Raw genomic sequence first — 25,770 nt, 5'->3', positions numbered from 1 at the left:
ACAAAGTGCTTTCTTACGCAGATTGGAGCTTTGCCTATAAAATGTCGCTGTCACCCACTCGCGCACAGAAGTGCGTTCTGGAGCTGGTCCTCTGGGAACGGTGCACAGCCCAAGCTCATCTCTGGGACTGCGTCACGAAGCAAATGCCATCTGCTTTGGGGTTTTTTTTTTTTTCTGTGTTGAAAGAGGCTAAAAACCTAACCAAGAACAGGGAACAAAGATGTTCCCACCTGAGATTATTTCTGTTTGGTTTTTGGCATGAGTTTTGACCATATGGTATTCAAGGTGCATGAACTGTGGAAAAGACTATTTCGCTCTGTAGTAGAGATTAGAATTGTTTGTTTTCAGAGTTGTTATTTATCAACCCAGGACCGAGGTTAGGTGAAAAATCATGCTGCAGGTTGTATTAGATAGAGATTAAAAGCAGCAAATCGGAAAGATTTTCCAGATGGAGGAAGACGGCTTCTGGGGGGTGGAAGTGCGGTGGGCGCCTTGCTGGCCTCCTGCGCAGGTGCTCTGTGGTGAGAGGTGGCCGGGCACCGTCGCCGATGGAGAGTCAGATGGGCCTCCTGTCTACCTGTCGTCGTATCGCTTCAGACATCTGTTTGTTGTGTCAAAGGGATTTCATGTGTCCCCAAGAGGTATCTTTGTGGTAACCCGTTTTCCTTATCCAACAGATGCGGCCTTCTCTACTTTCCCACATATCACACAGAATGAAGTCTTTATTTGAGCAGAAAGAATGTGATGAGTCTGTGGGTGTTTCTGACTCTAGGGAGTGAACTAGTCATAGATCCATGAATGTATCTGTTAAAAAAAAAAAAAGTGAGTGGGGGTGAGTAGGAAGAAAGAATATTTACATTTGTTACGACCCAAAATGTATATAATATCATTTCTTTGCAACCGCTGAGTATGGTCTGCCCCAGAGTCATGGCTCTGAGGGTCACAGACCTAAAGACAACAAAGTCTGTTAGGTTCTTATGGAAGTTCAGGAGGTGGTTCTGAGGGTGTATGACTTGAACACTGTGAGTAAAATATTAAGGGTTGATGTACAAGTTAAGTGATTCGCTTCTTTGTTCAGCGCCTTACTCTCCCACTCTGGGAAAGTACTTTTTCTCTTCAGGCTCATCAGTAGCTTCATCATGGCTGGTTGGGTAGCATATTCTTTAAAAACCAGTCTGTGGAGGCACCAAAACCCACCAGCCTGTACACTTTAAATTGATTAATTGTATGGTTTGTGTATTATAGCTTAATAAAACTTTAAAAACAAATGTGTAATTACATTGAAAATACAGTGTTCTGGTTTTGGGTAGCCTTACCCCCAAATTCAATATTCTTCATAACTTCTTGAGTAGTAGCATTTTTAACGAAAGCCCCTTTTGAGACCTTCACCCACTCCGTGGTGTCGCTCCTTTCCTCCGTGCGCTCGGCGCCCCGCCGGCTGCGTGTGCGAGGGTCCACGGCATCCACGCGCGTCTGCCCCGAGCGTCTGACAAGTGTGCTTACCAAGCCTGTGCATGCCAGCTCTGCCTATTTTTGTAATTGTGTCATTTAATTCAAAATTTTTTTAAAGATTTTATTTATTTATGTGACAGAGAGACAGCCAGCGAGAGAGGGAACACAAGCAGGGGGAGTGGGAGAGGAAGAAGCAGGCTCCCAGTGGAAGAGCCTGATGTGGGGCTCGATCCCAGAATGCCAGGATCACGCCCTGAGCCGAAGGCAGCCGCCTAACCGCTGTGCCACCCAGGCGCCCCCATTTAATTCAATTTTAAAATAATCCATTTGTATGTCCACGTCCCGGGCAGCCGCTCTGACACCCCCACCCTGGTGCACCGGGGCTCCACCTGCGTCTCCGCCTTCCCAGGTGCACCTGCTCAGGAGGGTTAACAAGGAAGATGCTAGGAGCACATAAAAAGCCTTAATTTTATAATGCCTGTTTCTAATTGGTTTTCCTTTGGTTTTTTTCAGACCATGCAGACCTTTCAAGTTGCCAAGAAGGTAAAGTAATCCGTATCATCTCATTAATGAAGTTACTTGCGCACTTTCCTCTTCGGTACTTTGTTCACGTTTTGCTGCTGTTTCTGCCTCCCTCGTTCGTATTTTTATGAAGGAAAGGTACCTTTTCCCTGACTTGGCTGCTTGAGTAATCATCTCTCCCCCAAAGAGGGTTTGAGATAAAGGTAGATTTTTAGTCTTTAGATTCTGTTTGTGTTTAACCATTTATATTGGCTCCTTCCTGTAGCGGATTCTTTCCTTCCTGTGTTATTTGCTGAGGACAGAGTCACTGCTCTGCCATCTGCCATGAGTTGAGTTTGTAGCTCTTTATTTCAGGGGTTGTCTGTGTTTCTTCCCCAAAATGTGGTTTACCGTATTAAAATGGAGGTATTCTTTTATGTGGAAATTTTGAAGTTTTATCTTTTCAGTCGAAAAGCAAAATTTTAAAGGGATAAGTGTTTCTTAAAGAAAGCCTGGTCTCATGGGTGCTGTAGGCGACTAAGCGGTCTTTGAAACTCACCTGCGAGAGAGGTGCTGATGACTGAAGCCTTAGCCTCTCTTTCCAATATAATTACTACATAAATTTTCATTCATAAATTCCCTTTCCACTTAAAAATTATTTATTTTTTAAAATTGTATTACAATACACACAGCATGAAATCCGCCATTTTAACCGAGTGTAAGTTCGCGCTCTGCGGTGCCGAGTTCGAGTTTCTGTGCAGCTTGGCCACAGTCACCTCCAGAATTACCTTCGTCCTGTAAAAGGGAGACTCTGTCCCAGCTAAACAGCCACTACCTGTTCCTCCTACCCCCAGCCCCTGGTGCCACCGTCTACTTTCCGCCTCGATGAATTGTACCCTGCCAACACCTCCATGAGTGCAGCCCCCCCCAGCGTTTGGACTGGGTGGTTCCACTTAGCAGGATGCCCTCCAGGTTCCTCCAGGCTCGTCCCTGCAGTGGCAGAACGTCCTTCTTTTTGAAGGCTGTCCATTGTCTGGATAGACTGTGTTTATGGCAAGAGATAAAGGAAGAGGTTATACAAGTAAATGTGGCATGTTAGGAAAATGAATTTCCATTTTTCTACAAATAATAGAGCCCTCTCTAATGATAAGCCTTCTGCATTTTGAAGACATTCATTCATACATATTTTTTTCTGTTATTAGATTGGTGTTTTTACAAGTCCTAATGTCTTCTTTTCAGTACATACACATACAAATACAGCTTCTTCAAAAAAGCCTTTCCTGATTCCCTTCCCCTCGCTGGAAGTAATCTCTGTTGAATTCACAAAGTATTTATCTGTATCCCTCTAAAAACACATACTTCTTTACCTGGTTTTGTAAGTATTTGTAAAGTTGTCTGATTTTCTGTATCAGGTTCCATGTCCCTTAAGGGCGAGATTTGCGTCTGCCGCGTTTTTACTCCCAGACACCCGCACCCTTATTCTGTGATGCTAATGACATTGACTTTATTACTTCCAAACAAAGAAAGAGTTCTGTATCCTGTGTTCTTCTAGGAAGTTCTGCAAGCTTCAGTCAGTCCTCCCACTAAATTGATAGCCAATGCCACTGGGAAAATTATGATTAATAACATTTTGAAATGCTTGCCCTTAAAGGACAAGGGGAATAAGGAATGGTTAAGAGAAACAGAAGGGAAAAAAACAAGGAAAAAGAGATTTTTGGGAAGAAAGGGGTAGTAACTCAACTGTTAAATACCACTCAGTTCAGGGAGAATGAAAACCAAGAGAGCTGGTCTGTTGGCTTTGGCAGGTTCGAGAGAGAACAGCCGGGCAGCAAGGGGTTACAGGTTGGGTGTTCAGTCAGGAAGGGGGGCCTGGGTCCAGGGCACTCAAACTGTGTGAAGCCCGGCTCTCTGCTCCGAGGGAAAGGAGAAAGGAGAGCCTGTTTCCAGAGGGGCCGGGAAGGGCAGAGGAAAACAGCTTTGTGAGCTAAGAGAGGAAATGCCCTGTGGAGGCCCATTGTGGTACAAATGGCCTATTTAGAACTGGCCCCCACACTCACCTTGGCGCCCGAGCAAAATTAACCTTGAAAGACGCTTCTTGCCTTTGTTCGGACAGTTACTTCTGCTCTTGTCCCAGGCTAAGCCCGGCAGTAAGGTGGCTGGGATCTCTGAAGGCGTGGGTGGGATACTCGTGAAAACTGCAGTGTGCAGACAGCCTGAGCTGCGATGCCGGCCGCATGCCTGCGCGGATCCCCAGCTCAGCCACAACACGTGTCCTGCACCCTGCCGCTTCCGTGTCCCCGTGCTGTAGAAGGGAGTACCTCTGACCCGTTTCCTCCCTGGGACTTAGCGTCCTGCAGGGCCTCAGGGTAGAACTCCTCCCGGTCACTGGCTGGGAAACCCTGGTACAGAGGTCGACAGGATTTGTAGTTATGCTGTGGTGTTGTCTAGAGGTTTCCAGAATGAGAGCCGGCACAAGAAGGACAGGACTATGTGACATGCAGGAGGTCTTATCCCAGTCAAAGCAGTGGGTCTTTTGACGCATCTGCTCCTGGACACGTGGTTCGCTTCTCAGAAACGTAATGTGCAGATACTTACTTCTTTTCACTCAGGTACGATATAGGCCTTGAACCCAGACTCACTAGGAGTGGAATTAGTGAAAAATGTAACAATGACATTTATAGGCCATATTTAATTTCCTTTGCTTCTCTGGTTTTCCTGCTTTATTAGATTTTTATCTTAATATTACAGCATTGTCTGGGTTTCATATTGTACCTGAGACTTCTGTTTCCCACATGGTGCCCACTGCTGAGCGACATCCAGCGCAGGCAGCAGTAATGCGGTATCGAGGAGAGACCCTTGTGGGCCTCCCCCCGCCGAGCTCGGCGTGGTGACTCCTTGAAGTGTAACAGTGTCTCTGGGAGAGGTTCCGCCGTGAGACACGCACTGCAGGAGGAGGGAGTTGTAGCACCGTGACGCTCAAGGGGTTTGGAAAAGCGTGCAGCGATCACTAACGCCGCGAAGTTTCCATGTGGAGTCTGGGCACACACATGGCCTAGGGCAGGGCTGTAAAATCAAAACCACATGTGCTCAAGGGAAGAAAAAGCAATGATTGAAGGGGGTGTTAAGGTTGCATGTGTGTGCCGACTTTTCAAGAACACAAAACAGAAAGTCATTATCTGGGGAAATTAACCCACAGAGAGAAAAAGAAGCACTTGGGGGCCTACTGCCCTCTGTTGATAGCACCTTTGTATGTAAGAATGCAGAACTTGTGGTCAATTTGGAAGAAAATTGATCCATTTAAAATAAAGTGTAGGGAGTAATTGTCTAAGCCTGGGGCCATTTTCATTTCGCAGCACTGATATTTTCAAAGTCTAAAATGTAAAGGACTCTTTTTAAGGCTGAAGCCAGGAACAGAAAGTCTCAAGTGTGCTGTTGACAAAGGACTAGCTTGCTTCCACACTAGTTGCTTTCATCCTGAGTTTGCATTTGGTGGAGGAGGAAACAGAGTCAAGGGGTGACTATCAGCACTGGGTGTGTTCTGGAACAGTGTGTACATTTGAACAAGCCCAATCAGTGTCTGTGATTTATATGTTTTCATTACATTCAGAATAATGTTCCAAGGATCATTCCATCTTATCTAGCATAATTTTTCCCGAGTGAGTTATTAAATTCAGGATTTGCAGGCTTGTGAGTAATGCTCAGACTTGGAGGCCTGTGGACATTGATGGTTTTGCATCATGAAATGAACTGTTAGTGTGGCTTAGAAATTCAGCATACAATGTGAATTTGGGGGAGCGTACACTTGTGGCAAGTCGACTTAGTCCTGATGTCTTTTGTTTCTCTCGTGTCTAGGGCAAGAGGTGATATCACAGTGGTTAGGAGGCCCCTCTCTAGAGCCAGACGACCAGGATTCCTACTTGTGACTTTTTTATTGGGCTGGAACTGACATACAGCATTGTGTTAGTTTCGGGTACAGCACGTGATGATTCGGTATTTGTACATATTGTGAAATGTCACCACAGCAAGTCTGCGTAGTACCCACCGCTGCACAGGGGTACGGAATTTTGTTTTCTTGTGATGAGATCCCTTAAGATCTACTTAATCAGCCACTTTCACACATGCAGTCCGGTGTTGCTAACTGTAGTCAGCAGGCCGTGTGCTGCAGCCCAGGACACATGCTGGGCCAGCTCTGTGGCTCGGAGCACAGATCCAAACTGTGCCTCAGTGCGTCTTAGAAAGCCCTGAGGATTAAGTGAGGTGATCTGTGTAACGCGTAGGAACGACGGGTAAGTGCAAGAGATCATTCTTCCTCCTGAGACTACCTTCAGAAGAACAACACTGAAAAATCCTGTGCGAGTGTTCTCTTAAAGCATAATTATGCTGTATTTTAATTTCCATATTAAAATTTCATTTGAAGTAAATGCCCCCAGAAAGCCAGATCTGTGGTGTTGTGTGAGCAGAATGGAAACATGAGCAGCCTTGTCTTGGAGACAAACAGCAGCCTCTCTGAGTGACATTTAGAGCCACCAGCTTCATTAAACCCCTGGTCTGACTTGGAGAAATAACCTGCAAACATAGGAGTAAAGAGCCAGAAACAGCCATCACAGAGATCAAGGGAGCTAACATTGTGGAGGATTTAAGAGTAATCGTCCCCAAGTGAAATGCTTCTTTTTTCTTGAATAAAAATTCAAGAAACCTGAAGTTAGCAAGATACATTTTTGAATTTTAGAATTCTGTTCAGTCAACTTCTGTTGAGCACAGAGTTCATATCAAGATCTGCAAGTGTCATGACAGTAAGACCCAGGATCTTACAGAAGGGAGGGGCGCCCCGAAGAAAGGACTCCACCCTGGGGCAGGATTGGTACCAGGGAGGGGAAACCAAGGCCCAGCTGCTGAGGTTGGTTGGAGAGTGAAGGGAGGGGCAGGTACTCACAGGGCGCCTTCTGAAAGGTGCTGTTCCAGGTCCCAGTACTGCAGTAAACAAATCTAGGAAACAAGCACCCTCTCTCCTGGAACTCAGGCTGATGTGTTCATTATAGTTTCAGCCAGAAGGAAAGTGGCAGGTTTGTGGGAAGTTTTTGGTTTGGTTATTCTTAAGATGGCTACATGAGCCTGTTTGTGGGCTGAGTTCTTCTCCAAGAACTGATAGAGTACAAGGATGGAGAAACAAGTTCCAGAAGAGGCTGCAGGAGGATGGGTCCTCGGTTCAAGTACGTTTTCTCCCCACCTGGGGGTGTAGATTGTAGATCTTCTCTCCAGGAACAGACGTAGATGTGAAATGCTATCTGTCTTATCATCTCACTGCATCTTTGATTGAGAAACTCCTGGACTAGGTCTGAACTAGAGGATTGAACACATTGCTCTCTTGGGCAGCAAAGCCTCTTGTTGCTTCTAAGTGGCCTCCTGTGTGCTCCTCTCTGCTCTGCAGCTACGCGTCCCTGATAGCTGACTGGCCCGTGGTGGTGCTGGGTATGTGCACTGTGTTCATCGTCACCTGCGCCTTGGTTGGGGTGTTAGTGCCCGAGCTTCCCGACTTCTCTGATCCACTGCTGGTAAGGAAAATTCAGCCCATCCGATTTCTGTAGCTGAAAATTATCTCAAGAAATTCAGTATTTCAATACGTGTAACATTATATATTTCAGTATTCCGTTTCTTTTAAAACCTTCTCAAGCCATCAGGAGTATGCAGCTCTCTTTCTAAAAAGTAAACCTGTGTCATCCTATTTTTGGGTTCTTCAGAGGTCAGGGAACTTGCTCGCCATTACAGACGTGGAAATTTTGCTTCTTGGCTCCCACATTTAAGCTAAAAGGCAATAAAATGGAGAATCTGCATTCCATAAAAATATTTTCATAAAGTCTTTAAGACTGAATGTCTCTTTATTCTTCCCCAGAGGAGTGAAAGGAATTTCAGAGATGGCAGGGTCTGTTTTTAAATAAATGTCCCAGTAATATGCTGTAACGTGTATGACATAATTTGATTTCACCATAATTTTTTATAACATCAAAGTAAGTATTTGTTAATTGCTTAGGTAAGATTTTGAAAGAGAAGCTTCAGGTACGATTATTCCTCTTTGCTGAGACGGGTCACACACCAGAGAACCAAACTGCCTTGTCATGGTGAACGGTGGCTGCCATCTTGCTCAGTGCTGTTCATACCCGGGGCAGCTGCGAGGAGTGCCTGCGCTTCCTGTTGAAAGCCACACGTCGCCCCAGCATTGCTTTCCCAACCTGCTGTAACCATTCATAGCCTGAAGAGAAGTGCACTAATGGGAATTTGTAATATTTTGTCTCAGGGTTTTGAGCCAAGAGGGACTGCGATAGGCCAAAGACTGGTCACGTGGAATAACATGGTGAAAAATACAGGATACAAAGCAACATTAGCAAATTATCCTTTTAAATATGCAGATGAACAAGCCAAAAGGTAATTGTTTATTAACTTTTACACAAAACATTGCTTGATGAATTCCACTATTAAGGATTGCCTGAGCAAGATGATTAAATGCAAGTGTGTGGCTCAAAATCTTTGCCACTGAATTTGTTTACATTCTCGTTGTCTTTTAAGATTTTGTTGTATTAAGGTAAAAAAGTGAGGGCTTGGGGTTCTTTTTCTTTTATAGCAGTGTGAAAATTAATGTTGGTTGCTTATATTAATCCTTTTAATTTCGAGTAGTTCATGGCAGGTGTATACCATTACTGGTATGCTTATTGGCCTTGAAATAGCTAGTACTTTATTTATTGTTATGTTTTTATGATTGCATTATGGTTGACACACATAGTTTAGTGTCAGGTGTATAAGAGCAATTCGACAAGTCTGCACCCTACACCGTGCTCGCCTCCGTTTACTCTCTGCCGCCGTGCAACACTGTTACATTGTTGACCACATTCCTTGTGCTGTCACAAGTGCTTTGTTGAAGATCACATTGTCGTTCCATTTCAGCCATCGGGATGATAGATGGTCAGAGGATCATTATGAAAGAGAGAAAAGAGAAGTTGACTGGAACTTCCACAAAGACAGCTTTTTCTGCGACGTTCCGAGTGAGTGTCATCCTAAGTGAACAGCCCCTCGGGGCTCCTTGCGCTCAAGATGGAGCACAAGGAAATCGAGACCGGTGGGAGGATGTGCTGGGCACTGACACAGATTTTACATGATTTAACTTGTAGTTTGACTTCTCAAGGTCAGTCAGCCACTAATCTGAATTTATTTACCTGAGATTGAGTTAGACTCAGTTTTAAGGAAGATAAAAAATATTGAAAAAAAAACTTGACCTTGCCGCAAATTTCAAGTCATTTTAAATTTCTTACATTATTTAAAAATATATTCTCAGTGAAGTAACAAGTACATATTTTTGGATTGAACCCTAAAATAATCTATTATCAGAAATAAACTTTTTAAGTTTTGTTTCATTCAGAAAGCATATATAATAGCCTTCTCTGTGCCTGCCTTGTTGTTAGGCATTAGGGATAGAAAGATGAACAGAATACAGTCCAGAGGCTCATGGCTGGAGTGCCTCGGCGGCCAGCCCATCACGTGAACGCATGATGTCATGTCAGACAGCTAGACATGATGTCACGTCGTGGAGCACAAGGAGCTGCCATTTAGCTCCACAGAATGTGGCCTTGAAGAAATGAGGGCCCAGATGTGTATGAACTTCCTGAGGTCAGGAATCCAGAGTTTAACGTAGCATCGCTAGGTCTCCAGACACTGGCAGCAGGTTCACTAACCAGCATCTGCTGTGGGGTAGAGCGCGGCCTCAGGGACACTGGTGCGTGTGGAGGTCCAGCTAGCCTAGTCCAGCTTAGCCACAGAGAGCAGGCGTGAGGACCTACAGCTTCTCCTTCAGTGAATCTTCACACCAACGCTCTTTTGAATTCAGCTTTTTTAAATTGTTGTTGAAAATCCCCCTAAAATGTGTATTTTCCTCTCTTATTAGAGGACCTCACCGGACCTCTGATGTTTGGATCTAGCCAAGCCTGAGGCTCTTTACTTGGGACATTTCCACTGTGCAGTAACTGAGAGACAGAAAGTAGGAGATTAGGGAGAATTTTGTCCTGGTCCCAGGAAGGAACACACGTATCTTTTTCTGTGTCTTATTAGAAAATTTGAGCTCTAGTTGAATGTTCTGGCTGGTTTCTCTCTCTCAGCGTGGCACTATAGATTTCTGAACCAACATCTGTTGGTTAATATTGGAACCAGGACGAACATTAGCAAATTCGTGACATGTGGCCACGTCTGTCCCCGCAGCCCACACACAACACTCATCCCCTCGGCCACGGCTCCGCCTTGAGGAAAGCCGTCCCTGTTCCGCTCCGAGGAGGAAGTGTTTGTTCCATGGGCTTGTTGTACTCTTCAAAATTAGTCAACATACGATAATGGCCATTTGGTGAAGAGAAGGGCTTACTAAAGAAAACTTCATAATCATGAATAAAAGCTCATGCTATAAAGCTTTATTCATAAATTTGTACAGAAGGTGCATCCCCTCTGTTTTATCGTATGAAGTTCTTCTAATGGTGGAGGGAGCAGAAGCAGCCCTGATCGTTCTTTTTTCCTTTGTTCTCACACCTGTTTGAGAGAGACGTGCTTACAGATGAGGGGCCAAGGCTCAGAGGATCTGCTCGTCCCCAGAGCTGGGGCGAGGCAGGACCTGGTTCCACCACTTCTGACCCCAGAGTCGGGCTCGCCTATCCCACAGCTGGCCTGTGTTAGTGTGATTATCACAGTATTTATTCTAGACTCTGGTGGACCAGAGAGACCACAGACCCAGCCAGAACGTGGAGTATGTCTGCCACCCTGGCCCACTTTTGGTACCTGGTTGGCTGTTTTTAGTGCTTTTAAACCGATCACCTACCATCTTTCCTCCTTAGTTAGCTGCCCAAGAGAACACCCACTATTGATATTCCCTAATGTATCCTTCTTGGGTTTTACACCCCATTCTGGTGACGTGTTTCGAAATTAAGAGGGAAGCGTTCGATTGATTTTGTACTGAGTGTTCTTACAGATTACTGTTCCTAATCACAGTCTGATCAGAAATAGATCTGAGTTTTCAGATGTCGTGCATAGACAAAGACTTTGAGCAGAAACAATATTATAGCATTGGTTTATTTTTTTTCCTCCTAGAATTTATCAAGGAAAGGATCCCTGCTGCTAATGACTTGTCCCTGTGCTTCCCCAGTTTGAGTTGCTCCTGAATGCTGAGTCTGATGAAAGAAATGGACAATTATAAACCTTTTTCTTTTCTTTTTCATGTCACCAGGTGACCGATATTCCAGAGTAGTATTTACTTCAGCTGGAGGGGAGACACTATGGAATTTACCTGCCATTAAATCAATGTGCAATGTAGATAATTCAAGGGTATGTAAAGAAAAACTGATATGTGTTGAGAACGATAAGGTTATATTTTTACCAGTCCATTCCCTGCTGACCCTGGTGACTCATGCGATGACAGTACTTACTTGGGTCTCACTCCCAGGGACTACATGCCCAAGGCCGGCTCACACACTTGTAGACCCCAGGATCCAAGCGCCTCTGTGTGGCCCCGTCTTTGACACCCGCCGCCTTCTTCAGCGAAGAGCTCTTTCCTTCCTGCTGCCCCGTCCTCTGTTGCTTCATGGCTCAGACTTTGTCTCTTCTTTTCTTGGATGGTCTCTCTCCTAAGCTACTTGCAGTGTTTCCTCCTGAGGCCACTGCTAGCCTCTCAACTCCGCAGTGAACGGCTTACCTCTCTGGCAACCAGTGGGTCTCGGGGACAGATGTAGGGCTCAGGCTGGGAAAGGGGACATCCAGGGGTGCAAGTGTCTGTGTCAGTGACAAGGAATCCAGCCCAGATTGCCCTGAACTCTGAACACCTTGAAGACAGAGAATGCGAGACAAAAAGCCCTCCGCTTTCAGTCTCTGGAGCCAAAAGACATCAGCCCCAGAAGCTGTGAATTCGGCCTCCAGGCTTGGAAGAGCTGTCAGCAACGTGTGCTCAGAGGCAGATTCTCTCAGGAGACACTGCTGTCTGCTGTCACTGCTGCACCTGCCCAAGCCCAGGAACCAAGCAGAAAAGGAACTCGTTGTGTGCATAGCGTAACTCTAACGTGGGAACTCACTAGAAGCGGGAAGTGTAATCACACGCCCTCCTAAGAGCTAGCCTGACCCCTGGTGCAGGAGCTGGCACTGGCCACAGGGCTTCTCGGGGAAGGTCACCGGGTCAGCTCTCAGCGTGCTCACGCACACAGCTTCCCCCCTTGGGTCCCAGGCCTCCAGACTTTATTCTTCATTCTGAAAGACTCTGTGTGTTGCCTGCTGGTCCGGCTATCAGGATTTTCCGTGAGCTCCATCTTTGCTCTGCCCAGCTCAAACAGACCAAAGTCACCAGCCTCTCCACACAAACTGAGGTTCTTAACCACTGGTCAGTGTTTATCTGCCTTCTTGTCTTCTCTCCCGCAGCTGTCAGTCCGTTAGGCAGAGGCTCTGAACGTGTTACCACCCTCCCTGTGTGGAAAGTTAACTGTGAAGAAGTAAATACGGTACTTAGTATGTGCAGGACTTCCTGCTCGCCACTCTCCACCCCTCCCTGCAGTCAGCCCCTGACCTTGGCACTTGTGACGCGTCTTCACACTCACAGGAGAACAGTAACTCCACGCCTTCTAGGCCTCGTTTCTGTACCTTTGCTGTTGACCTTTAGACCTTCCCTCCCGAGTGGTGACCGACTCCACACAGCTGATTAGTAGCTGGTGGGTACTGGGTATTGTTGAGTTTGTCGGGGTGTGTCCCAGACACTTGACCGGTTTATTTCATTTAGTCCTCATGACAGTGTTATGAACTAAATCCTATTATTTGCTTGTGTTCTGGATGGGGAAAGTCCACACCGAGGGTAAGAGGCGGATGCGGGACTTGAACCCAGCCTCCCTTGAGTCTTTCCCATCATGCATCACGCGCAGAAGAAACCACCCCTTTTCCCTTGTCTTGTGTCCTGTATGCTATTTCCCACTCAGAGGATCCTCAAAGAGTCCTCGCGGCCTCGAATGACAACAGTTGGTTCTGTGAGTGCCGCTGGGCTCTGCACGGACCCAGAGACTCTCAGGCCCGTAAGCAGCGCTCTCGTGAATGGAAGCAGGACATTGTTTCGTACACATGTGAATATGTATCAGGGGCTATCAGATGATAAATATCAGCATGAGTGGGTAGCTCACAAAAAGGCAGAGAGGGTAGTATAACTAAATTGAAGGGAGAGTCATGGGAGGAAAAGGTAAAGCCACGGTGTGATTTCTGTGCAGTGATACGTGCCCACAGTCTCCACGCTCACTGGTGGTGGCTGCACACCTGTGTCCCCCCTAGAGCAACATGGGATTTGCAGTCGGTGACAAAGGTCACAAATAGGGCAACAAGCTGGGGTTTTAGAAGAAGCCCGGCCTTCCCTTTTACTAAGAGGGGGAGCACCGTCTCTGTGGCCTCAGTAGAAGTGTGACGTCATACACAAAGTTCTTCGTTAACAGCATGTTCACGAGATGTGCAGTCATGAATCTGAGCTGATTTCTAAGCCACGCTCAGGCTGGTAGCAGGAGAGCATTACGGCAAAAGCTCTTTCTACAAGAAAGTAAAGCAATGAAGTCTAAGTGTGTGGCTTTCCAGTGGTCTGGCTTGACAGCATTTGCAAAATGTACAGACTGTGGAAGGAGCACTGTGCCCCTTTGTCTGAATATTTCCCTCTGTGGGCTCAGAGTCGGGACCGGATGGCCCTGAATTTGAGTGTGTGATTCCTGGCAGGAACACAACGGGCACCTGGTCCTCTTCTGAAAAGTTGAGGAACAGACCCAAGACGTGTCTGCATGAATGGTCAAGGCAGTTACAGATCCACAATAATAAATGAATAAACAGAGAGTCACAGCCCCAGATTCTGTCTCACAGAGCAGGTTATCATTTTACTTGTTAAATACTATTTTTACCAGTTGCACACACCTTTGTATTCCAGTCTCGGCCTCTGCGGTGAATGCACAATGATTCTCTCTCTTTGTCACAGAGAGGATGTGTCCCGTGACATCTTACGTGATAACTGTTGCATAGCAGTTCAGCCTGCAGATTATTACTGTACCCTTTTCGTGTCTCCCAGCTCAAGAACCTTTGCAGAGTGCTGTCTGTCCTGGTGGTGACACGAGTAAGCTGTGTCCCCCAAGCTACTGGTCAGCCTTTCCCTTCCCCTCCCCTGACCTCCTGCCGTCCTGCTCCAGCACATGGCTCTCAGCAGCCTTCAATGGATGGGACACATAACAAGTGATGCCGATCAGAGGAGCTTACCTGGGGAGCGATGACTCTGGAAGATGGCCGGCAGTCGGCACGGCGTCTCCGGCCAGACGTGGCCATTGTCACCTGCCTGTGTTTACAGCACATGGAGCCCCCTGGCTAAGTCCATTTCAGTTCATGATTCTGACGGGCTTTGGTTTCCAGAGCGAAGGGCTCCTGTTTCTGATGCTGTCGTCGCCTCCTTACAGAATGCTTGTTTTCTTAGATGCTTTCCGAAGGAGCCTCAGCCGACTCCCCTGATCTCCCTCCCCAGGGACGCACTGGCATACTGTACATTAGTAGCCAGAGTGTGTTTCTCGGCTCTTGACTCTGTTGGAAACCCTTCTCCCTGTTCCTTAGTCTTTGCGCTTCATGGAAGTTAGAGCTCAAGGAGCAGCTTTGTAGAGGAGATTTGAAATTTAGTGCTAACCCTGTTTACTGCATAGCTTTTGTGGACACGTGAGACCCCCCTGAAGTTTAGTGGACCCCAGAAATGTGCCTCCTGATACTTGTTTAAAGAGCACCGCCAGGCTGCTGTTGCCATCCCACCACCCTTCAGACTTGGGCACCCCTCCCTGCAAGTTTGTACAGACCTGGACACACAGTACACTCCTTCCCATGCTGAATCCTGATTTTTCTCTCTCACTGTGAGCAGCTCCGGGGCAAGGACCCTGTACCCTCCTATTCTTCGAGTGTAGGTGCTCAGTAAATATTGTTTTCTCTTTTGAATGGAAGGATGGATGTGTGGGTGGGTGGGTGGGTGAATGGACAGATGGACGGATGGACAGACGGACAGACGTGCAGATGGAAGGATGGATGGATGGATGGATGGATGGATGGATGGATGGATGGANTTTGGATGGATGGATGGATGAATGGATGGATGGATGGATGGATGGATGGATGGATGGATGAGCAGATGGATGGATGAGCAGATGGAAGGATGGATGGATTGATAGGTGAATAGATGGATGGGAACATAGGGCCTTCTTCCCTGAAAGCCTACATGGTCTCTTGGGCCCCATCCCGTTACATTCAGGGCGCTGGCATCAGCTTGTGGTAAAGAGTATCAGTCACGGTGTCTTCTCTGTCCTTATTTCTGACCCTTGTCAGAGTCCTCAAGGACTCTGTGGATGGTTGTACATCAGCCAACTCCACCTGTGAACTGAAGGACTAGCTCTCAGCGGCTTACTGGTTTCTAGTTTTGATAGCGCCTTTGGTCCACATTCATCTTGTCTAACTTTCTAATCTTGGGTCACACGCGCGTGCGCGCACACACACACACACACACACACACGCAAACCCTGCTACTATTTGGAAAGATTAGTCAAGGTCATTTCTTTCTGGGCTTTGGCTGGCACCCCTGTTCCCTTCATCGTTAGCATTTGGTTCTTCAAGCAGCTACAAGTGTGTTCCTCTGAGCTGGTGGCAGGCTTCGTGACCGACACGATCATTTTCCTCCATCTGAGAGTGTCCGACGCTATGGCTGTATCCCCTTTCTTCTCATTCACCAGGCTGACTCCAGGGGCTTGTCTGATACTTCTTTGTGGGATGGGAACTGGTTGTCTGCCATGAAACCCAGAGCAGTGCTATCCCAGGGTTTGCTGTTATTTATTACGCGGTTCCATTTCCCCTGACTTAGTATGTTTGTATGCTTTTACCTAGAAACAGTTAAATACTAATTATCCATATTATAAAGTGTCGAATAATTATTGCTCTTAGAAATGAGCTGAAAAATTAAGCCTTTGTTAAAGTAAATATTTTAGTATACTTGAATAATAACCCTTCTGGCTCATTTGTCTTTACCTTCAATAGAGTGCCCTTTAAAAATGCTTTATTATGGAGGTTTTTAAATGTATGCAGAAGTAGACTAGTATAATGAATCCCCACATGCGGGTCGCCCAGCTCCAACACTTGGGGTACACGGGCAGTGTTGTGTCCTCTGCATCCACCCCCAGGACTGGTCCCACGAAAGCAGCTTGACAGCCAAGCCTTCGAGGGGTACAGGAAACAAGGTTCTAGGATCATTCTAAGTTCCGGAGAGACAGTTTGTGTCAACGCTCCCTATGATTGAGAAAGTCAACTTTAATAAAGGCAGAGAGTAGTTTAATCCCAGTGGAGGAAACACACTCACGCCCTTTCTGAACTTTGGAGTCTCCTCCCTGGAGCAGCCTTTGGTAAACAGGAGTGGGTCGCCTTCTGCAGAGAAGCTCTCTGGCCAGGCTCAAGAAAAAGGGATGGTTCCTAAACTCAGCCTCAGGAAAGAGGGGCCACTGACACAGTTGACAGATTTGTAAGAAACTGTGAGGGCTCCGCCATATTCTAGCAACCCCACCCTCGGCAGTGGAGTAGTTTTTCAGTTTGCTGTGACAAGAGCAGCCAGAGAAGAAAGGCCTCTGGGAACAGCTGTAAGTGAACAGGCCTCTGGGAACATTGTCCACACCAGACCCAGAGCCGTCCTACAGCCACCAAGCAGCAGACCCCACGTCTCCAAAACCCGAGAGGGTTTCAGCCAGCTCCAGTAAGCTTTGAAGGAAGTGGAAGAAATCAACTCCTACTTCAGTATTTACTTGTTAATCCGATATGCAGACTGTTGTAATTTAGGAACCTTGCCACGCTCTGCTCGTTTCTCAGGAAACCATTGTGCCCTCGGTCTCTCGTGCACCCCTAACATTAGTGCACCGCACGTCACCTTGGAGCTCGCAGACAGCTTTCTGGGGGAATATCATCTTTGCTTCCAGCTAAGTTGGTTGAGATACAGTACCTTTGTTACCAAAAATTTCATGCCAATAACCAGAAGTTTTAGGCAAAGCTACCAATTTGTGTCCTCTATCAATTGGACAACTGTTCTTAATCCTGTAGTTTCTGTACATGAGCCCATGGCCTGTCCTTTTCATTGCCTTTTAAAGTAACTTGGAAAAGGCCTTTTTCCTAAAGAGGTGCTAATTTTGTGTCCTTCTTAAAACCAAACCAGCACTGGTGGTTTCACGTCCGCGTGTCCCCCGCACGCTGAGCAATTTGCTGTCTGGAGGGACGTGCTTGGTGGATGCTCCGCAGGGCAGGCTCTGGGGGATGGCCACCTGTGTCCCAGCTGACACCTAACTAAGAGGATGGCTATTTAACCTGCCCCTCAAGGCCGCCTTAACTCAGGCCTCTGGGTAAAGCGGTTTTAAACGCCGGTCTCCGCGTGTCTCTCTCTGCAGATTAGATCCCACCCGCAGTTTGGCGACCTGTGCCAGAGGACCACGGCCGCGTCCTGCTGCCCCAGCTGGACGCTGGGGAACTATATCGCCATCCTCAACAACAGGTCGTCCTGCCAGAAGATCGTGGAGCGAGACGTGTCTCACACCCTGAAGCTGCTGCGGGCGTGCGTCAAGCACTATCACAATGGCACCCTGGAGCCCGACTGCTGGGACGCGGGCGCCAGGAGGAAGGGGCAGCTCAAGTGCACGGGCGTGCCACGCAAGTGCACCAAGTACAACGCCGTCTACCAGATCCTACACTACCTGGTGGACAAGGACTTCCTGACCCCAAAGGTAGTCGACCCCGCCGCACCAACTCTCAAGTACAGCATGCTCTTCTCTCCCACGGAGAAGGGGGAGAGCATGATGGACATTTACCTGGACAACTTTGAGCACTGGAATGGCTCAGACGGCGTCACCACAGTCGCCGGCATCGAGTTCGGCATCAAGCACAGCCTGTTCCAGGACTATCTCCTGACGGACACTGCGTACCCGGCCATCGCGGTCCTGCTGGTCCTCCTGGTCATGTGCGCCTACACCAGGTCCCTGTTCATCACGCTGATGACCATGTTTGCCGTCATCAGCTCCCTCATCGTCTCCTATTTCCTCTACCGCGTCGTGTTCAACTTTGAGTTCTTCCCTTTCATGAATCTCACCGCGCTTGTTATTCTGGTTGGAATTGGCGCGGATGACGCGTTCGTCCTGTGTGACGTGTGGAGCTACACCAAGTTCGACCGGCCGCACGCGGCGACCGCGGAGACGGTGGGCATCACTCTGCAGCACGCAGCGCTGTCCATGTTCGTCACCAGCTTCACCACGGCCGCCGCCTTCTACGCCAACTACGTGAGCAACATCACCGCCATCCGCTGCTTCGGTGTGTACGCGGGGACCGCCATCCTGGTGAACTACGTGCTGATGGTCACGTGGCTCCCAGCCGTTGTCGTCCTGCACGAGCGCTACCTCCTCAACATGTTCAGCTGCTTCAAGAAGCCACCGCAGCAGGCCTGTGAGGGCAAGAGCTGCTGGACGGTGGCCCGCCGGACGTGCCACAAAGCACTGTTTGCCGTTTCAGAAGCCTCGCGCATTTTCTTTGAGAAGGTGTTGCCGTGCGTTGTCATTAAGTTCCGCTACCTTTGGCTGCTGTGGTTCCTGGCCCTGACCGTGGGCGGGGCCTACGTCGTGTGCGTGAACCCCAAGATGAAGCTGCCCTCCCTGGAGCTGTCCGAGTTTCAGCTGTTCAGGCCCTCCCACCCCTTCGAGCGCTACGATGCCGAGTACAAGAAGCTCTTCATGTTTGAGCGTGTCCACCGTGGGGAGGAGCTGCACATGCCCATCACCGTGGTCTGGGGAGTGTCCCCAGAAGACAACGGCGACCCCCTGAACCCCAAGAGTAAAGGGAAGCTGGCGTTGGACGGCAGCTTTAACATCGCAAGCCCGGCTTCGCAGGTCTGGATCTTGCACTTCTGTCAGAAACTGCGAAACCAGACTTTCTTCCAGCAGACGGAAGAGCAGGACTTCACGAGCTGCTTCATCGAGACGTTCAAGCAGTGGATGGAGAACCAGGACTGCGACGAGCCCGCCCTGTACCTGTGCTGCCGGCGCTGGAGCTTCCCCTACAAGCAGGAGATCTTCGAGCTGTGCATCAAGAGGGCCATCATGGAGCTGGAGAGGAGCACGGGCTACCATCTGGACAGCAAGACTCCAGGGCCGCGGTTTGACGTCAATGACACCATCCGCGCGGTGGTGCTGGAGTTCCAGAGCACCTACCTCTTCACACTGGCCTATGAGAAGATGCACCAGTTCTATAAGGAGGTGGACGCCTGGATCTCCCGGGAGCTGCGCTCGGCCCCCGAGGGCCTCAGCAACGGCTGGTTCGTCAGCAATCTGGAGTTCTACGACCTTCAGGACAGCCTCTCCGACGGCACGCTCATCGCCATGGGGCTGTCCGTGGCCGTGGCCTTCAGTGTCATGCTGCTCACCACCTGGAACGTCATCATTAGCCTGTACGCCATCATCTCCATCGCCGGCACCATATTTGTCACCGTCGGCTCTCTCGTCCTGCTGGGCTGGGAGCTGAACGTCCTGGAGTCTGTCATCATCTCAGTGGCCGTCGGCCTGTCCGTGGACTTTGCCGTGCACTACGGGGTCGCTTACCGCCTGGCCCCAGACGCCGACCGGGAGGGGAAGGTGATCTTCTCCCTGAGCCGCATGGGCTCTGCCATTGCCATGGCCGCGCTGACCACCTTTGTGGCTGGGGCCATGATGATGCCGTCCACGGTTCTGGCGTACACCCAGCTGGGCACCTTCATGATGCTCATCATGGGCGTCAGCTGGGCCTTTGCCACCTTCTTTTTCCAGTGCATGTGCCGCTGCCTTGGGCCGCAGGGCACCTGTGGGCAGATTCCGCTACCCAGGAAGCTGCAGTGCAGTGCCTTCTCTCACGCCCTGTCCGCGACCCCTGCCGACAAGGGACAGAGCAAACCACGGGCCGTGAATGCTTATCATTTAGACCCCAGGGCCCAGAAATCCAACGTGGAGCATGAGTTCTATGAATTAGAGCCTCTGGCGTCCCACAGCTGCACCGCATCTGAGAAGGTGGCTTATGAGGAGACCCACATCTGCTCTGAGTTTTTCGGCAGCCAGGCCAAGAGTCTAGGGCTGCCCTTGCGTGCCGCTTACAGTCCAAGCTCCAAACCCGAAACCAGCTCCGCCTCGTTTCCGCCCGCTCTCAAGCAGCACAGCCTGTGTCACTTCTTCTCTCTGAATCAGAGATGTCATTGCCCAAACACCTACAGACAATTGAGCCCCGGCCCACACGCCTGCCCACAGGTGGGCGACAGCCTGTGCCCCCGATGCGCCGCCACTGCCGCCAGCAGCTTCGTGCACGTGCAGAAGGGCGTGGTGCCCCTGCAGGCCGCACAGCAGGCCCCCGAAGGCTTCGTGTGTGCCGTCCCGCACGTCCGCCACTGCCCCTGCCTGCAGGCCAGAGCCAGACGGCCGGGAGCGCAGAGTCCTCTGCCCACGGGCCTCTTCCTACACCCGGTGCAGCACATGCAGGCCCAGGAGAAAGTTGGCAAGGCCAGCTCCCACAACGTCCAGGGCGTGGAAGAGCCTGGTCCACAGACGCCAGAGCCACCGTCCTTTGTCCACAGAAGTCCCGGGTCCTTACAAAAACCGAACTGTGATCCCGAGAACGGCCAAAGGGGACTCTCCAGAAACAGAGACCTTGGGAACATGGAGGGCAGCGGAAGGGCCGGGAACAAGGACTTGGGTCCGGGGGCTCAGGCAGACGAGGCGGAAAGGAAAGCAGAGCCATGCCCATCACAGGACTCTGAACATTTAAATCAGAATGAACCAAAACCCATATTTAACCGTTGCACGGGGGACACTCGGTGCTGCGCTAACGACCCCCAGAGCTGTGGCCGAGGGGTCCGGGTGATGTGCGGTTCTGCGGGCCGTCAGATGCCAGAGTGTGAAGCCAGCGGTCCCCCTGTGCTGACACACTCGGAACTTTCTGGTGAAAGTTTGTTAATAAAAACACTTTAATAAATATAGTGTTAATTTCAGAACCAGTGCCTCTCAATCGTTCCTTTGAAATGGAAGTAAAATCCAGAAGTTTGGAAAGGGAGCCGCAAAATGCAGAAACAGGCTTCGCGTTGTTAAAAAATCATGGGCTATTTTTATTTCCTACATGAACAGTCAACACACTCACATATCATGTTGGCTGATGATTGGATTTTATATTTTCAAAAAGTACAAAGTTCAAACAGGTCTTATTTTTATCTTGATATCTGGCTTGACGAGTGCTGGTCAGCGTCTCTGCTGTGCCATAGCAGCGAGTCCTAGGTGCAGAGTCAGAAGCTTCTGGAAGCGCTGCTCACCTGATACCCTGACTTGGGTGCAGTGGTTAGGACTTTTGATCGCCAAACATAAACACTGATCCTGATAGAGACACTTCCGTTGGGATCCAGGGACTATACAACAGTAAAATTTATGTTAATTGCCACGCATATTAATGGTGCTTTCTGCCTATCTGCATGAGTAGAACTTACACGAAGCCAGTGACTCATTTAGATGTAAATCAGGGTCTTTCCACACTAGCCAAAACCCACGGGCCTTCAGGTCTCACATCAGGTCACCCAGATGGCGAGCGCGGCGTCCCATGTCAGGCCACGAGTATGTTAGTGCCCAGAGAGAACAGCACTGCACTTGCTGGGGTTGGGTGCACATGGATAGGCACAGGGGAGACAGCCCGCGGGCCCTGGAAGCTTTCGGGGTGGGGGTGTCCCATGAAACTCCACTCCCTCCGCCGTCAGACTGGGGCCTGAGGTACAGGATGGGGGTGGGGGGGCTCCTGGTGCCGCTAACACCCTGACCACTGAACCCGCGTCCCTCCCATTCTGCCTCTAGTTTGGTCCTCTCAAGAGAGCGGGTGGAAATGTTTTTAAATACAGTGTTCTTTCCAAAAGCAGTATTGCCTATTTTTTGAGAAGTTTTCCAAATTGGATCTGAATATTATTCTAGGGCCTGAAAAATGCTGTCAGGAGTTGGAAGGGACCTTATGGTTCCCTGACTCTAACACATTTCTATTAAGTAGCATTCCAGCTTCTTCGTTGTTCGGGGATAAGGGACTCACTACCTGACTCCCTTGCTGACGGCAGTCTGTTATCCTGTAGCTTTTCTACCCGGTGGTCCTTTTGTTCCCTGAAGTGAAAACACATGCTTCTGATCTTCCTGCCATGTGGTGTCCCTGGAGACGTCCTCCCACGACGTCCCTGCTCCCTCCAATTTTCCTCCTCCCGCCCCCAGCTTTTAAGCCATTCTGACTGAGTGCCTCCGGACAACCCCTGCCCGCATGGAGGCCCCGAAGAGGGGACCGGATGGTGCTCCTGTCTGTTCTCTTGGGGACGGAAGTACTATGTGGCACAGACGTCACCGCCGAGCCTCACACAGCGTGGAGGTAACCCACCCGCTAGGCCTGGCGTGAGCTGCTGCTGAGCCGCCTGTGGGCGTGGGTTAGTCGTCCACCCCGAGGCTGAGGACCCCGCGTCCATTCCTGGTGCACTCAGCTCTGTTAGAGGAAGAGCGCAGGAGAGAGAACACTTGAAAATAGGACTCCTTGTTTTTCCTCTGAAACGTGTAACCGTGAAGTTGGCTAGTGGAAGTCTGGTGACCCAAAGCAGCTTTATGCTGGCACGGACACAGACTGAGTTTAAGGGTGATCAGAGACACACTTCCGAACAGTCTTCCCTGACACAATGTCAGCGGTGCCGAGAAAATAAGATCAGAGAGAGCGAGCCAAGGAGGGAGGGGTCCTCTGTCCGCCCGGGCCCTCAGCCGGCTCAGCCGCCCGCCTGCCGCACCTGTTCCAGCTCCAGGAACCGCGGGCCCGTCTTTCTGCTGCTCTGCCTCATTACCCCCAACCTTGAGTGTGGCCGTAAACCCACGTGGGTCACAGCTTCTGACTTCGGGCTTTGAACTGACTGTGTTTTTCATGCAGGAATTCTTTAAAGAATTTGGTAGCTGGAACTAGAAATCTCTTTTTTTTTTTTTTTAATTACTCATTACCGGGCAACGAAGGGCCCCTGTTTCTAGTTTTGCCTCACAGAGAAATTCCATCCACTGTCCTCTTGTAGAGAATTGCAAAGCAGGTAAGAGGTTGAGTTACACAAAGGGGAAAGAGCCCTTTCCCTGTGAAATACTTATAGCTTGGGGGGTGGGGGCTGTATTTCCGCACCATCCGTCCTTACGACAGAACGTACTTTCCAGTTCGAGCCCGTGTTCCCAGATCCGTCCCTGACTTCTTCCCTGCAGGGTCACGTCTTACATCTCTGGTTGATGGAAAAGCAGGACAGGCGCAAGCACAAAGCGTGTCAGAGAAGCACCGCATGGCTATCCCTGCTCCATTCTGCATCATTCTCGGTGTGAACTGATTGCCGCGGGCGGTTTGAAGATGGGGTCTTACAGAGGGTCGGGAGATGTTCCTGATTCACCGGGTCTCCCATGGAAACCATCTTCCCACCAGCAGTTAGGACAGTTTCTGAACGAAATACCAGGGAACCACGACTGAAAACAGCTGTGGCTTTTCTCTTTAACGAGGAGAGCCATTTTAAAAGAAAAAAATTAAGTCCATGTAAAAAAAATTCCTAAGACTCAACTGGATTTTTTTTTCATAAGATTCAGACACAGCTGTGAACATGAAATTTGTTGAAGTCATGAGGGGATTTTTTTTTTATATACGGAAGAAACTATCATGTTCAAATACCCTTTATACCATCATGGATCTTTCCAGAATGTATGTTGGCATTTAGTTTGTTACGTCCAATTGTCATATTACTCTGCAGTGTTTTTTGTAAAATAGCCACTTTCTTCAGTGTTTCATTTCCTATAAATATACGTTATATTTCCTATAAAAATACAGGAAAAAGGTAAGTAGTGATTATCCATGGTTGGTTGGTAGAATCTTGTGTCTTTTGTTCTTAACAGTGCTTTAACTGCCCAAATTTTGGATTTTTCATGAAAAAAAAAAAACAAGCCCCAAGAGTATAACTTCTGCTCTCATAAACTTTAGAAAGCACAGCGTGTGACGAGGGTCAGTGTGGTGCTCCCCCCCCCCCCCACTCCCCTGAGCACTCAGTGTGCGTGAGCACGGCAGCGGCAGCTTGCTATTGGGGACTGACGGGTGTCCGTGGCATATCAGCAAGGCCCCCCTGAGATCTGGGGCGGCTCGCTGTTTGGGGGAGGGCAGGGAGCAAAGCAGTGATGTTCTGCACTCAGGAGCGCTCTTCCTGGCCGGACACTCAGTAACCTGGAGAACCATCTACTTTGAATTTGAGTAAGACGGTCAGTCAGTGGCCCAGGTGGTTATGAGGAGCTGTGCTCGGGGATTTAAGCCAACGTTGGTTTACCGGTCAGCGCCCCCACTGTTCCCACCAGACACCAGAAATGGGACGCGAGTCCTGACTTTGGTGCCTGCTGTGTGTGAGGGTGGGAGCCCCGCCTGGGACTCCTGGTGATGTGGAGGCTACACTTCCTGTGCTCAAATCAACCGGAATAGCTAAACTTTGATGTTTGCCGTCCTACTCGCATTTTTTCCACATAACTTTATAGAACGTGATCTGTGCCGCCCTAAAATGTGAAGGGTGGACTGTTTTCAGCAGAGATGTTTGTCTTTGGAGCCTAGCAAGATTCCTACAGGATCTGGTTTTAATTTGTGACAAAGTGACAGCTCAGCCTTTATCCACTCATTGGACATTTTTGATCAGTGAACTCGACTTCAGCTTTCTGCATTTAAAGGGGAAAGGATTTGCTAAGTGAATCAGTCTGAAAGAGATTATAAGGGCCTGTTTAGCCTGCACAAGGAAGCCAAGCTCCAGAGTTCGAGACCCCGCTGCGAGCTCCCACCTCGCTCCCACCTTGCCGCCGCAGAGCAGTCCTGGTGGGGCATCTCGAGGCAAAACCTTACCAGATGCTTAAATACTAGTTGAGAATAGTAAGACAGCATCTATTTTTAAAGGGTCCTAAATGTGAATTTTGTGGGCTGCTTCCCACTCAAGCCCATTACCCCCCTTGGGCAGCTCTGGGGCCCACTGGCGATCTCTAGTTCCTGTGTCTGGGCAGCAGTTGCGGGCCACACACAGTGGCACCTTCGGGGGTGGGGGTACGAAGCCACAGCTTGTCTTTCCTTCAGCAGAGTCGCTCATGCAGAGATCCAGAGAAGGCTTTGGGAGCACGGAATCTCAGCCCTCACTCAGACTGACATCCAGGTGTCTGTTCCTTCCCATAATTGGACCTCGACCTTCAGTTTCTGGGACAGTGTGCGTGCCGGATGGGGAGAGAGAGGGACTAGATGATCGTGAGCGGTTGGATATTTCTGTCACAGAGCCCAGGCTTTGAATGGCAGGCAGGGGGACTTCGCTTCAGTGGGCGCTTCCTCACCAATCATGACAAATCTCACAGCACTTGACCACCCAAGAGAAAGCAGAGGTGAGAAAAAGCAAACTTGGGGATGAAATTCTGTCCCTCATCTAAATCACTGTGACTCGGAAAACAATTTAGGGACAGATCTGCCCTGGAAACAAAAACTGATTTTTCTCGTCTGTGGATTGATTGTTACAAACCACCCAGGGTGGGAGAACTCATCTTGATTCTTGAGCCCCTTCAGAGGGGGAGGGAGGGCTTTCTGTTCTTTGTGTTTTGGTGTCATACTTGGGTCTTGGGAGAAACAGGCAGATGGGTCCTTCATGCAGTGTGGCGTCCTGAGGGACCACAGAAAACCGCCCTGGGGTCTCTCTGGCACTGGCTTGCGGTCAGC

The 25,770-nt window shown here is 49.2% G+C and overlaps 1 protein-coding gene across 7 annotated transcripts in view; it reads left to right on the top strand.

The window, feature by feature from the left end:
* The window catches only part of DISP1 (dispatched RND transporter family member 1), a 174,294-nt gene extending 153,273 nt beyond the window's left edge, over positions 1–21,021 (top strand). For all 7 annotated transcript variants that reach the window (XM_040636153.1, XM_040636154.1, XM_040636157.1 and 4 more), the window contains 6 exons: positions 1,966–1,995; positions 7,382–7,505; positions 8,246–8,373; positions 8,890–8,987; positions 11,204–11,301; positions 17,418–21,021. In XM_040636153.1, the coding sequence (XP_040492087.1) occupies positions 1,966–1,995; positions 7,382–7,505; positions 8,246–8,373; positions 8,890–8,987; positions 11,204–11,301; positions 17,418–21,002 (4,063 nt within the window). In that variant the 3' untranslated portion in view covers positions 21,003–21,021. The remainder of the gene's footprint in view (positions 1–1,965; positions 1,996–7,381; positions 7,506–8,245; positions 8,374–8,889; positions 8,988–11,203; positions 11,302–17,417) is intronic.
* The last annotated feature ends 4,749 nt before the right edge of the window (positions 21,022–25,770 follow it).

Source organism: Ursus maritimus, unplaced genomic scaffold (assembly GCF_017311325.1).
Source record: "Ursus maritimus isolate PB19 unplaced genomic scaffold, ASM1731132v1 scaffold_2, whole genome shotgun sequence".
In the NCBI taxonomy this organism is placed as follows: Eukaryota; Metazoa; Chordata; class Mammalia; order Carnivora; family Ursidae; genus Ursus; species Ursus maritimus.
The sequence above is the reverse complement of the archived record's forward strand: the minus strand, read 5'-3'. Positions and strand labels throughout refer to the sequence as shown.